The following is a 15,164-nucleotide window of genomic DNA, read 5'->3' as shown; positions in this document are numbered from 1 at the left end:
AAAGTTTGATTTAGCGTGGACAGGATTCAAGCCAAGAGCCATGGATATCTACGCCAAGCTAGAACAATGCTGTGTTTTCTCATGACACAATGAAAGAGGCAAGATTTACAATGGCCCATTCGTCTTTTGAGACGATTGTAAATGAGATTTCGGAGGATGTAGATGTGCTTCACATTGAACTGGACACAGATATGGTGGAGAACAGACCAGTGAAAGAAGAAGCTGTGTGTTCTGTAAGTTGTCAGGCAAATAGTATTGATTTATCTACTTTATATAGAATGCATGATTTTTTCAGTCTGGTTGATATTTACATTGTTTATTGGCTTGACTTACCTGTTTCTTATCTTGTTTTCATACAGAAAAATGTCTTGAGGAAGCAGCGACATTGGGAGCGACAACTGGCTGCAAAAAAGAGCAAAAGGAGAGAAGAAAAGCAAAGGAGGAAGCTAAACCGTGAGCAGCACATAGGTAAATATCACTAATAATCATTTTGTTATGTTTTCATAATTTTTAAAGAGAATCCAAAAGACTTTTTCTCAATTAGATTGTAATGGAGCTGCGCCTCAACTCACCAAACGTGTTCTGAAGGCGATCACGAAAGAGCGTCTGGCAGAAGCTCAGTCCACTGGCCCCAGACTGTGTGTGGACCTCAGTATGACAGACTGCATGTCAGACAAGGTACAATCAAGTCATTTGTGATTAAAAGATGTCTGCCACGTTCCAACGCTGACTTCTATGACAACATCCCTAACAAATGATCATTTTTGTCGCCTGCTCAGGAGATCAGCAGACTGGCCGGGCAGCTCAGGCGTCTCTATGGCTCCAACAAGAAGGCGACTCAACCGTTTCACTTGTTTCTGACCGACCTGAGAGAGGAGAGTCGCCTGTACAGGGAGTGTGTACGAATGAACGACGGCTTCCTCAGCTACACGGTAATTTCTAGGAAGATTACAATTTTTACAATGTTTAAATGGTGTTAAACTGGTCCTTCAGAGTTCGTTCCACTGTGAGTTTCAGCCGGGTGATGTTGGTGATTGCCTGGGATCTCCAGATACGATAGATAGATAGATAGATAGATAGATAGATAGATAGATAGATAGATAGATAGATAGATAGATAGATAGATAGATAGATAGATAGATAGATAGATAGATACAATAACATAAGACAGACCACAGTCATCTAAAATTTTATACATACAAGTTTATACACTTTATATAAAGACATTGCAATATTCTCTTAAATGTGTCAATAATTGTTGTTAAGGTTGGAGGCATTTTAAGAAACTGTAGCATTTCATCAGTTACAGTATAGAGTTCGGGAATGTGATGTCATATCGCTCAGCATTATGGGATTAGCAGCAATTGTAAACTAATGGAGATTTTAAAAGTTAAAATGCTGGAGTTATTGTTCACATTAAAACATTTGGACACCACAGTGTGTTAGAAGTATTTACCAGCAGCTAATGGAGTTCCACAGCTTTTTCTCCACTTTTTATACTGTTTTTAGCTAATGTTAGTCAATGGAAATGTATGCTAACAGCTGCAAAGATGGTAACGATCATACCAGTATCCATGGTAACTGTGAAAACTTCCCTCAAAATCACAATACATCTTAGTGCCTTGGTTGTAGTTTATGCTAATTTATGTGCAACATGGAATATGCAACAGCCCACATATCCATCAAGTATGTTTTTGTGCATATTGTTTCAGATTGACATCACTGGGGAAAGCTGTTTGGATGTATTTACTTCAGAGACCATCATTTACCTCACGCCAGACGCAGAACAAGGTGCAGTGTCTTTTGTGTAATCATATTTTTGGTCAGCAGGGGGAGCCGTTCACCTGGAGCTGTTCATTACAGGAGTTTTCAATATCATGCCAGGTTTAATCTGAAGTCACTCGTTTAAAAAAAATATATGAAGAGTCATGATCAGTCACAGCTGTACTTTCACCTGCTCTATGGTTTACTTGTATTTAAACATTACTATAGGAACAAGATGCTTATCACTTTTCGTATTACTTTCTGTCTTCCAGCTTTACAGTCTGTTGACCCGGACAAGGTGTATGTTCTCGGTGGACTTGTGGATGAAAGTATTCAGAAGGTGCTGTAACTCTTTTTTTAACCTCTTAACCCCCAGCTTAACCAAGCACATTTTCTCCAGTTTGACTTTACCAAAATCTAAAATCTTCTCGAAAAATAGCAACAAGAACGAGACGTAAATGGGGATGAAAACGCAACAAAAAAGCGTCAAAACCGGCGAAAACTATACATTTTTTGATTTGTGTAATTCCGAGCTGGAGAAAATGGCGGAGGATAAGAGGTTAAGTTATATGTAGTATTTATAAATCATGTAGTAAATGAATATTTATTTTTTATGTGTTTTTGCAGAAGTTGAGCTTGTCCAGAGCTTCTGAATTGAGTGTCCTCACAGCGAGACTCCCGATAGACGAATATATGACCAAGAAAAACAACCCTAAAAACTTTCACTCTAAAATTCTGGCCATTAATCAAGGTGCAGTAAGTTTAGTTGTATAGTGTAACATCAAAAAAGGCTTCTATTCTAATTTATGTTGTGTGTTTTTGTTTGATATTCTTGTTTCCAGTGTTTGACATCTTATTGACTTTCTGTGACACCGGGAGCTGGACAGAGGCCTTCAGACGCTGGTTTCCTTTGGGGAAAGGGTTCATCGTTGATCCAGACACGACAAATTCACAAAGTTAGCCCCGAAATTCAAGTGTGAGTTGAGTAAGATTTATTTCAGCAATGACACAGCAACGTAAACACCAAGGCGGCCATCTTTAATCAGTTACGGTGCAATTGAAAAAGGAGAGTTTATGTTGATTTTTACAAGTCTCAAACAGAAATGATCCCTTTTCTTCCTATCACTTCCGTCCTCTCACATCACTCCCGTCCTCTCTGTCTACGATGCAATATTTTTGTGTTTTTGAATTGTTTTTTTCTTCCTGTGAAGCACTTTGGTCGTCCTTGTGTCGTTGTAAAGTGCTTTACAAATACACTTTGATTGAAGCTTCATTGCACTGAAAATAAAAGAAATGATCCCTTATGTCAAGTCTGCATTTTCACTTTTTCCCACTGTTATTTTTACAGTGGTCTAAACTTGAACTTCAGCTTAATCAGTGTATTAATGCAAGATATGTTGTTTTGTTATTTGATATTGTTTACAATAAAAAAAAAACTTGAACCTGGAATCCATGATGTATTTGTTTGTTGCGTTAAAGCAGTACTAAGTAACTTGTTTACCTTAATAAATCCTTTTCGTAGTCCCTCTGGGGGTGAGGCAAGGGTTAATGAGATGATTGGAGGGTCTTTCATCTCCCCCGGTGCCTTTGGCCAGAAAACTACAATTGCAACTTCCCTGCCATCGGGTTGAAGGCACCCTACATACACACTAATAGTTTAGTTAGTAGTTAATTTACAGCCAAGGTTGAGTGAAAAAAATGATCTCCATTGTGTAATTGGAAGTACAATATCCCTTTCTCCCATTTTCTTTTCTGTCAGCTTCTGTCAACTTGCTACGACACCTGCAGTTGCGCTTATGGCCTCTCGGGGCAAAATGGCTCTCTCAAAATGGCTGTAGCGAATGTCTTGAAATAGGCCTCTGTCTCTTTAAGAACCTCTGACCCTTTCCGACACGCCCCCTCCACACGCTGTCTGTGCATCAGTGGGGAGGGGGTTCTGCTGAGGAGCAGTGGTTGGTTACTCGGCTGGTGACGAAAGCTCGGAGGCGTCTCCAGGAGGTGGGGGCGTTCCTAGGAGGACTCAGGCAAACCTATCCCTAAAATGGCTGCCATCAGAGTTTTTACAGATTACTCAAAAATACGTGAATGTGCCAAGGCAACACTTCAGGCATGTTTTTAATGAGGGAGTGACATAATAGCATGATGTAAAGCTTGAAAAAGTCGATTTTGCATAATACCCCGCCTTTAAGTGCAGCTGATGAGTGATAACAGATTAGAAAAGTCTGAATGCACTAAAAGAAAGAAAATTAATAGAGCAGGCGTTCCCAAAGTTTCGAGCATCTCCACCCCCTTATTGATCCGAATATCCTGAGTCCCCCCAATAATAATTATTCTACTGTATTCGAAAATATTTGTGAAATTTAACAGCCTAAACGAACATAAAGGAACCAATAGCAATGAATGTGGCCTAAATATGGATTTTATAATGGTAAAATGTAACAAATACATAAACATACAGTATATTTATAGTACAGAACAAGGAATCATGTTGGTCCAGTGTGTACATTGGTTACTATCAGTGTCCGGTGCAGTTACAGTGACGTGCTGCTGCAAAACCACATACTTCCTGCTACAAAATGCTTCCCTATGTTTTCTTGGTGTTTTTGCGGTATCAAGTTATTCTCAGTCTTTCCAAGGAAAGATATTTCTTGCGTCATCACATCATATTGTGTTTCGTTTTCATTACCTCATTAATAGATCTTTTCATCCTGGGTTGGTACTTGGGATCTGTGTTCTCTTTTTGTGCACCAGTAAAAAAATGTGAAGTTTAAATCTGTATATTCAAAGAAAATGATGACAAGGAACTTCACCAGGAATATATAAAGTAATAAACAGTTTATTTAAAATTAAGACACTTTATGAAAACAAGCAAATATTACAGAATAAATCAGAAAGAATGTTTATATTATTCAACAATACAGAAAATTAATGCTTAAAGTGCAGTCGACAGATTCTCGTGGTTTTCTAATTCCTGTAGTGACAAATGTTCTTGTAAATGTGTAGTTTGCCGTCTGCCGTCTGCACTTTACATAAATAATGATTAAAGTGTGATGCACAGAGAGTCGTCCTCGGAGTTCTTGTTGTTAGGCCTGAGTTTTGCGAGGCGCCTGCATCTGTTTGTCCAGCACGAACTTGACCAGTTTCTTGACCCAGGCCGACTGTGGGTTCAGGCAGACCCTCTCTCCACTGGACAGGCCCGCACTGCAGAGCACAAGGTCACGTTAGAATAGGAACACGTGAGGGGAATAATATAGGAACACATGAGGGGAAGAATATAGGAACACGTGAGGGGAATAATATATGAACATATGAGGGGAATAATATATGAACATATGAGGGGAATAATATAGGAACACATGAGGGGAATAATGTAGGGACACGTGAGGGGAATAATATAGGAACATATGAGGGGAATAATGTAGGAACATATGAGGGAAATTATATAGGAACACATGAGGGGAATAATGTAGGAACACATGAGGGGAATAATATATGAGGGGAATAATATAGGAACACATGAGGGGAATAATATATTAGGGGAATAATATAGGAACACGTGAGGGGAATAATATAGGAACACATGAGGGGAATAATGCATGAGGGGAATAATATAGGAACACATGAGGGGAATAATATATGAGGGGAATAATATAGGAACACGTGAGGGGAATAATATAGGAACACATGAGGGGAATAATGTAGGAACACATGAGGGGAATAATATATGAGGGGAATAATATAGGAACACATGAGGGGAATAATGCATGAGGGGAATAATATAGGAACACGTGAGGGGAATAATATATGAGGGGAATAATATAGGAACACATGAGGGGAATAATGCATGAGGGGAATAATATAGGAACACATGAGGGGAATAATATATGAGGGGAATAATATAGGAACACATGAGGGGAATAATATATGAGGGGAATAATATAGGAACACATGAGGGGAATAATGCATGAGGGGAATAATATAGGAACACGTGAGGGGAATAATATAGGAACACATGAGGGGAATAATGCATGAGGGGAATAATATAGGAACACATGAGGGGAATAATGCATGAGGGGAATAATATAGGAACATATGAGGGGAATAATGTAGGAACATATGAGGGAAATTATATAGGAACACATGAGGGGAATAATGTAGGAACACATGAGGGGAATAATATATGAGGGGAATAATATAGGAACACATGAGGGGAATAATATATTAGGGGAATAATATAGGAACACGTGAGGGGAATAATATAGGAACACATGAGGGGAATAATGCATGAGGGGAATAATATAGGAACACATGAGGGGAATAATATTTGAGGGGAATAATATAGGAACACGTGAGGGGAATAATATAGGAACACATGAGGGGAATAATGTAGGAACACATGAGGGGAATAATATATGAGGGGAATAATATAGGAACACATGAGGGGAATAATGCATGAGGGGAATAATATAGGAACACATGAGGGGAATAATACATGAGGGGAATAATATAGGAACATATGAGGGGAATAATATAGGAACACATGAGGGGAATAATGCATGAGGGGAATAATATAGGAACACATGAGGGGAATAATGTAGGAACACATGAGGGGAATAATAAAGGAACACATGAGGGGAATAATATAGGAACATATGAGGGGAATAATATAGGAACACATGAGGGGAATAATGTAGGAACACATGAGGGGAATAATGTAGGAACACATGAGGGGAATAATACATAAGGGGAATAATATAGGAACACATGAGGGGAATAATGTAGGAACACATGAGGGGAACAAAATAGGAACATATGAGGGGAATAATATAGGAACATATGAGGGGAATAATAAAGGAATAATATAGGAACACATGAGGGGAATAATATAGGAACACATGAGGGGAATAATAGGGAATAATATATGAACACACGAGGGGAATAATATAGGAACACATGAGTGGAATAATGCATGAGGGGAATAATATAGGAACACATGAGGGGAATAATATAGGAACATATGAAGGGAATAATATATGAACACATGAGGGGAATAATAGGAACACATGAGGGGAATAATAGGAACTTGTGAGGGGGGACGTCATGATAGTGGCATGGATTGTGAAATACATGTGAGAAATGTGAGATTCATCAAAAAGGACTGGGTCAGGTGATAGTAATATATTTCTATTTGTAAAGTCATTGTGAATTGACATCAAAAAGTGCTGGATGGAAGTGAGTCATGGCAGTCACACGTTCAAGACCTGATCTTCTAGTCGTGGATTAGAATTAGCTTTTTCCTTCAGTACGTTGTAAAAGCAGACTTTAAATATGAGGGGTGGGTCTCAATGTCAATCTGAATCCACTCACATGACTTCGGTGTGGGGGCAGTGCGGTCCCTCAGGCACCAGTTTGATGCTCCGCAGACTGTCCGGGGGGATGATCCGGGACTCCACCTGCACACAGCGGCAGTGGCTGTTGTACTCCCTGTTGATCGGGGGCATCCCTGTAACACACACGGTGTTAGTCTCCTGAAAACATTCTTCTTCCACACAGAACCGAGAGTCAACAAATAAAAGTACATTTCATCAACGCTTCTGTTGCCATGGAACGTCATCTGCACACCCTCTATCTGGCAAATAACGTTGTGTCCTGCCCTTTACATCTTTACATCAAAGTCTGTTGCATTGATTTTTTTAAGACTGTGACTTTAAAAAACATAAGAGGTACAAATTGCCTGGAAAATGATTAAACAACAGATCTTCCTGAAAACGTATTATAATAAACCATATCATTGATATCAGCACTTTCGCTCAGAGTTTACGTCAAACTTATTACAGAGAAAAGTGAACCTCATTAAACTTCCGCTACGACAGTGAAGTTTGAGGAAATTGAACATGATGAAAGTTTTACACGAAGCCTTTGCCAAAAGCACATTTGAAACTTGTCGAGTCACAGGTTCTCATTGCCTCATCTCTACTTTTGTTTTTCGGGAATTAGTCGGTCAAAAGTGGTTCACACATTCATGTGGGTTCCCAAGCTGTGGTACGAGTACTTGGGCTAATAATGATAATATTAGTTTCCCGGTGTTCCCAAACTGTCCCAAGTACCAACCAGGGTCTGACGGGATCAGGCAAATTAGGTAGATTTTAGATTCTTTCTTCTTCTTTTTTATATACTCTCGGCATGGTGGTATTATCAAGGTTGAAATTTTATGAAGTACTTGGTGTGAAAAGCTTTGGAACCACTGTTCTAAATTATATGTTGTATATTACATGCGCCAGCACTGCCTCCTGCCAAAGGAGCCTCGTGAGAGCAGTGGAGAAGATCTGTGGAGCCCCTCTCCCTTCCATCAAGGAGATGTCAACAACGCCTCTTTTTTCCCCGTAAACTCCGCAAACTCAAGTCCACCCATCCATTCTCGCCTCTTTCTACAAATGTTTTATTGAATCCATCCTTACATTCAACATCACTGTCTGGTTTGGTTCACTCACTCTCACCCACCGCAACATGCTCAATAAAATAATCAAAATCAGCAAAAAAATCATCCGTCAGGAGCTGGACTCACTCAGCAGCATCTATGACTCCAGAGTTCTGAGGAAAGGAACCCAGATCTCCACAGACTCCTCACACACTCTGCACCCTCACTACGCCCTGGTGCCGTCAGGGCGCAGGTTCAGGTCCCTCCCTCTGGGGACAAAGAGGGCGACCTCCACTTTCCTCCCTACCTCCATCTGCCCACTGAATGAATGACCGTGTGGACCATGGTCTATCAAAGGCCCACTATACTGTTTTAATGTATTTATTATTGCACATGTTGATTGTGTTGTATGTCTGTGGATGTACTGTTTTTATCGGGCCCGTACTGGCACTTCGTCTGCAAATGAAGTTCCTAACGGATAAATAAAAGTGAATTTGATTTGATGTACTCCCCTGTCTCACCCGCAAAGCCATCAAAATTGCCAGGGACCCATCAGTGTTAATTTTGACAACATATTTTATTTTAGTTTTAGTCTTAGTCTTTTTACTAAAATGTAATTTAATTTTAGTCAAGATTTAGTCAAAAAAAAGTTTCAATTTTAGTCTAGTTTTAGTCGACTAAAATTGCATGTCAATTTAGTCGACTAAAATTAAAACTAACTTAGTCGACTTATATTTAAAATTATTCATTATAATCATATTTAATCGTGGTCCTCGACTTCATGGAGCTGCTCCACATGAACAAAGCTCAGAGCTGATCCTTTCGCAGTGAATTTAAATGATATGAAGCTCTTTCAGACTGTCAATAGAAGTTCGGATGATTTTAGTCTCTCCCTTTCATTTTTATTTAGTCTTATTTTAGTCGACTAAATTATCTGGACATTTTAGTCATACTTTTAGTCTCATGAGAAACTTTTAATTTAGTTTTAGTCCAATTTTAGTCGGCAAAAATATCACTTTGACTAAAATTAAGACTAAATATTTTAGTCGACGAAACTAACACTGGCACCCATCACGCAGTCTCTTCAAGGTATTGCCTTCAGGGAGGAATCTACGGGTCAGTTCCAGTCGACTGAAGAACAGTTTCGTACACAAGGCCATCGGGAAGCTGAACTCCCTGCCCTCCCTCCCACCCTCCTTCCCCCCGCTCCACAATCAAGGATGAGAGAAACTCAGTCACTGCTATCAGTTATCTTTCTTTCTCTTCCTAATGCTTTATCCCATTTGATTAAAGCATCAAAGCTGTGTCAAATCTGTCCATATTTCAGGTTTTTGTTTGATGGGGAAAAAACAAAGACATGAGGAAAACAAGCCCAGAACCTTCTAAGTGTGACACACGAGCTCTGATAACTCAGCCACTGTTGTCTGTGATGAAGAGGAGGCAAACACCTAAAAACAGGTGTCTTTACCATGAACGCTCGCCTCTCCTCACACCCGACTTCACCAGCTTCTCCATATTATATCACGACAGTAAATAGCATTTCTTTCATTACTCACCATTAGAGAGGACGAAGAGTGTCCCGAGCATCACCACTACGCACAGCTTCATGTTTCCTGCAGATGTTTCTCAGAGTCAGGGATGTGCTGCGTTTGCTGTTGTTGCTCCTGCTATAGCCAGTGCAAAGTACATGAGTATCAGTGCAAAGTACATGGGTATTTATACACATTCAGCGCATCATGTGGTGTGGATGTAGATGTGAGAGAAAGACCAGGATTGTGATCGAGGGTGCGTTGGGTTGGTTTCAGGTTTGTGTGCGTTCACATGTGCAGGAGCAGCAGACAGTCATGGGACAGAGGGACGTAGCAGGGGCCCGAGAGAGAGAGAGAGAGAGAGAAGTGTGACTCATATGGGCTTCAGTAATGATATTCAAAACAAAACTATGAGAGAAATATAGGTACTTTTCTCACTGATTGTCATGAGATTTTTACAGCCTTAAATTCAAGGTTTTCAACAACTGTCTTCACCTTATGCCCAATCAGTTATCTATACATTTTAACATGGGGGAGATACAGATTCAAATAAATATCTCATACGTTTGTATCAAGTCCCACAGTTTTAAACCTGAAATGGATGAGAAAACAAAATTCTAACCATGTTTTGGGGCTTCAGTGTTCATGTGTTTGAATGAAGGTGAAAGATACACATTCATCGTGGTCTATGTTCAGCTTTAACCGCTTTTCCATTTTCATTCATTTATTTTACCTTGTCCTTAAACCTCTTAACCCCCACCTGAACTGAGCACATTCTCTCCAGTTTGGCTTTACCCAAATCTAAAAGCCTCTGGAAAAAAGTGTCAAAATAGCAACAAAAACGAGATGAAAAAGCAACGAAAAAGCCGAAAAAGAGCAAAAGTAATGTGACAAAAACAATGAAAAAGTGAAAAAAACTGGGAAGAAAACGCAACAAAAGAGCGACAAAAAATTGACGAAAAGGTGACAAAAAAGAGACTTAAAAAATTACATAAAAGTGACAAAAACATGACAAAAAGTTACAAAAACGTGACTAAACAGAGACTTAAAGAGTGACATTAAAGTGACAAAAAAGTTACAAAAACTTAACTAAAAAGTGACAAAAAAGTGACAAAACGTGACTAAAATGTGACTAAAAAGAGACTTAAAAAGTGACAAAAAAGTGACAAAAACATGACGAAAACATGACAAAAAAGAGACCGAAAAAGTGACATAAAAGTGGCTAAAAAGTGACAAAAACGTGACTTAAAAAGTGATAAAAAATGACAAAAACGTGACAAAAAAGTGACAAAAAACATGACTAAAAAGTGACTAAAAAACAATGAAAAAGCGACAAAAAAGTGTAAAAAATGTGGGACAAAAACGCATCAAAGAGCAACAAAAAAGTGACAAACAGCGGCGAACATGTGTTTTTTAAGTAACGACAAAGCGAGGAAAAAGCTTTAGATGAGTTTTGTAGGTCTTAGCTTTCAAATGAGGCGTGACACTGGCCTATAGGCTGTGGATTTGGGTAAAGCTGAACTGGAGAAAATGCACTCGGTTAATGCGGGGGTTGAGGTTAATTGCAGGTAAGTCTGTTTTCCTATAGGAGGCTCATCTATCCTCATTCCTCACCTCTCTTTGGCTTTACGTAGCTTTGGCTTTACGTTACGTGGCTTTAACAGAGAAAGTCCAGCGTAAATCATCATCAGAGTGAGTTGTGTAAACACTGTTGTTCCTTCAGCGTCTTATGAAACGATTATTATGTTGTAGTTTTTGCTGATGAGTGTTTTTCTCCACAGTTGTTTGACCTAGAACATTGGACAACTCAGCTACTGTGATCCACGCTGTATGTGCCACATTTCCATTTCAAAACAGTCCACTCTGAATAAACAGTCAAATCTTATGACTGAAGTTGTTATTGTAAATTTGTGGGTTCAAAAGGGTCATCATCCACGGGGCTCATGACCCATTATAAATATGACTTGGCAGATGTTTTCTTTACATGTTTATAAATAATATTGTGGTACAAAACCATAAGAGGTCACAACAGTGGTTAAAATCATGGGTCACTCAGATGTCAAGGCCTTATGACACTTTGGCTTTACAGTTTTTGGTGATATGGGAAAATGGTTTCCTTCTGATGGCACATAACACATAAAAGTGCTTAAATTTGCCTATATACTTTTGCGACTACTTATATTGTGAGTTCTTAATTTGGAGGAACTGAAACTATAGTGAGGATTTGGGAAGTTCAAATCAGTGCAATAGACTTTCAGTAATATACTGTGTTGCGCAGTACCCGTACCCTGTTTTTTCCTTGTATTTCAAGACTATTTATGTTTGAATAAATGTGTTCAATCAAGGTTTCTCAGACATAAAAAATGGCCCCTATTCGCACAAACCCACTCAGATTACAACCCAACCTTCAAACACTTGCTGACACTTCACAGCTGAATACATCAAATGAAGAAAAAGACAATGAGATCAATACATAGAGTTCATTATTCTTCGGTTTTGAATTCTTATAATACAAGCCACTAGTCATCACTTCGCACTCACACACTTGACTTGATATAGCCTAATGTTTTCCATAAAGGCCAATGTAAACTCTGTAATGAGTGGTTTTATCTTTTATTGTATTGCTGCAGCACAGGCTGCAAGATCAGAGACCTCAAGGCCTTCATCATTGCCAAAACACCAAGGGCCGACCTCACCATTGTAGCCTAAAGTTAAGAACCATTTTCTGCAAATGCCAATGTTTTACATCAGTGGTTCTAAAGTGGTCCAGCTCCGAGACCCGCCATTACCTTAATGACAAGCTACGACCCAAATAAACCTAATTTGTCATATATCGTATAAATTATTATATTTACCACTCATGTTTTTATTAAACAAGCCTTAGATTTGCTTTTAAGACTGAAATTAAGATCAAAACAACCCAATAAGATTAATTTTAACAGACTCCAGCGTGTTTCCGTGTAGTTTCAGATGGAAAATATTGAAAAAAAGTTCCCTGTAGGCTCACGACCCACTTTTGAGTCCCGACCCACCAGCTGAGAATCACAGTTTTACATTATATATGACCAAGTGGGATGTTTTGCATGGACATTTAAAAAATACACTATAAAAGACACTATTTCTCTCATTTTTAGAGTACTTTAACAGGTATTTGATCTGAACAATATTGATTGGGGGCCAATTAAGAGATAAGATAATAAGATAAGATAATCCTTAAAGGCCCTATACCTGGGTTTTTGATTGCAAACAACGAAAGGGGAAGTCACTAAATTAAAGTGTTAGATATGGTCCAAACTCATTCGTAACTTTCCTAATATACTATTTGGAGCATCCGGATTCTTTACAGGGACGAGTTTATAGACACATTTCACAACTTGCAGGGTCACTTTTCAGGGTCCCAAAAATGCTAGAAAAAGAGCCTGAAAGTTCATGAAATTGATACATTTTTTTAATATTTTGTTGCACGCTGTTTTCCCCACAAACATTTGAGTTTACAATATACTAAAGGAGGAAAAAATCATTTTCATTCCATTTCTAGAAGTAAAATCCGGTATAGGTCCTTCAAGGATGTTGTGTGTCCAGGGACCACTCCTTCTGTGTGTTGAGTTGCGTTTGTGTCACTTCTTGGGATGTACCCTAGTATGTAGGGACATGGAATCAAGTGACACTCGTTGTCTAGTCATGACTAACTTTGTTTTGGTTAACCTTTTTGTAAATACTGTATACTTTTCGTTTTAGTATTTTGGCACTCCTTTGTTAAATTTACCCTTTACACTCCTTTTATTAAAATACAACTTTATTTAACCTTTTTACATCTTGGTTTTTGTCACTTCCTTTAATCTTGCAGGGCCGGGTTGTAACAATGAGTTTTTGGACTTTAGGTGCACTAAACAGTTTTGGGCCCAACTCTGACCCCTGGGGGACACCACATGTAAGGCCAAGAGTATCTTTTACAGACAGACCCATTTAATTCCATATCTTTCCAGCTTATTCATCAGGATTGAAAGATTGATCAAAGGCTTTTTGCAAACTGTTTCTGCTGCAGTGCTTAATAATTTCTTCAATTGCTTCAATTATTGCCATTTCCTTTTGATTCTAAAACCATATTGACCTTCATTTTTTATGTGATGCTCCTCGTGAATTGAAAAGTTTCTCTAACATCTTTGAAAGCTGAATCAATAGTGAGATAGGTCTGTAATTCATAAAACAGTGTTGATCATTTTTGAAGAGTGGAATTACTTTATTGATTTTCATTTTACATGGGCACAATATAAATAGCAGTATAAAGAAATCGGTCAATCAGTTATGGACATATTAGCTTTAAAAAATATATTAAAGATTTTTTAATTTAAAATTCATATAAATGCAATCCAGCTGCCATAGACATCATGCACCTTCGTAAATTAACATATAGTAAATTGTTTGCAAAAATGGCATTTAAAACAATTATAACATAAGCCATAACATGCAGAAAGTAAAGTGATTTGTTTTCTCTCTGGTTTATTCTTATGTCGAAGCTGCAGGTGTCACAGTTGTCGTCTGCAGAGTTTGGACGGACACAGTGGAAGATGGTGATGGTGCAAAGGTGCCTGACTTCTTATTGGCCATTTTCCTGCCAAAAGACAAACAGTTGCATTGATCACATTGAACTGTTGTAACTTGTGAGGCAGTTTTATAATAACTTTGATGAATGCGACTTACTTTCCCGCGTTAACCAGAGTTCTGTGGAATCTTCCGTTGGGCGTAATACACACCTCCCTCCCGTCTTTGAGGGTGACACTGTCCAATAGTGACATCTTAGTTTTTGCCTTTTGTTCGTTCAATGGTGAAAATGTACTTAGTATTAGGAGATGACACTCACATGACTTCGACCTTGTTGCAGTACGGTCTCGGGGCTTCAGTTCTAAATCCAGAGATCAATTTGTGGTTTACTTGCGAATCTGTCCTCACACATCTGCAACGTGCACTTGCTGCACAGGGGAATAAAAAACATGCACTTCAGACTAAACACAATTATTACAGTAAAATAAAGCATAATGGGGAGTACTTACATGTCGATGCAACACACAGAGCCACAATGACAATAATAAAGATCTTCATTTTCACAGCTCAGTTTTCTCCGATGTTAAAATGCTGTGTTCTTGTGCTCTTGCTGCTTGTGGCCCAGTCCTTAAAGACCTCTGTTTTATACCCTCCAAACACCTACGGTCAAGTTCCAGAGAAGACAGTTCCTCTGCAAACTCATCACTTAGATCAGTTTACCCAGAATTTGCTCTTTCACTTCCTTTTCATTTCCTTCACCCATCTCCTAAGAACTCTCAAGTCGAACCCTGCCACGTCCTCAAGGAACAAATATCCCACACATGCAGGAGGATTGATATGTGATAAAATGACAACATAAAGTACAATTCATTCTCAAATAGCTCCACAAGAAAGTGTAAAACAAAACATAG

General features: G+C 38.7%; 2 protein-coding genes across 2 annotated transcripts; one reads left to right on the top strand and one right to left on the bottom strand.

The window, feature by feature from the left end:
- On the top strand, positions 1-2,766 carry trmt10b (tRNA methyltransferase 10B). The gene is made up of 8 exons (XM_079580236.1): positions 1-233; positions 360-468; positions 545-678; positions 780-932; positions 1,713-1,791; positions 2,037-2,104; positions 2,392-2,515; positions 2,607-2,766. The coding sequence occupies exons 1-8, from the start codon at positions 90-92 to the stop codon at positions 2,723-2,725; spliced, it is 930 nt and encodes a 309-aa protein (XP_079436362.1). The 5' UTR covers positions 1-89; the 3' UTR covers positions 2,726-2,766.
- A 2,071-nt stretch (positions 2,767-4,837) lies between these two features.
- cxcl19 (chemokine (C-X-C motif) ligand 19) lies at positions 4,838-9,927 on the bottom strand. The gene is made up of 3 exons (XM_079580190.1): positions 9,739-9,927; positions 7,132-7,267; positions 4,838-4,965 (listed from the first exon to the last, which is right to left on the bottom strand). Exons 1-3 carry the CDS (start codon positions 9,788-9,790, stop codon positions 4,848-4,850), a joined length of 306 nt encoding a protein of 101 aa, XP_079436316.1. The 5' UTR covers positions 9,791-9,927; the 3' UTR covers positions 4,838-4,847.
- Between the last annotated feature and the right edge of the window lie 5,237 nt (positions 9,928-15,164).

Source organism: Gobius niger, assembly GCF_951799975.1.
Source record: "Gobius niger genome assembly, chromosome: 21".
Taxonomy (NCBI): Eukaryota; Metazoa; Chordata; class Actinopteri; order Gobiiformes; family Gobiidae; genus Gobius; species Gobius niger.
The sequence above is the reverse complement of the archived record's forward strand: the minus strand, read 5'-3'. Positions and strand labels throughout refer to the sequence as shown.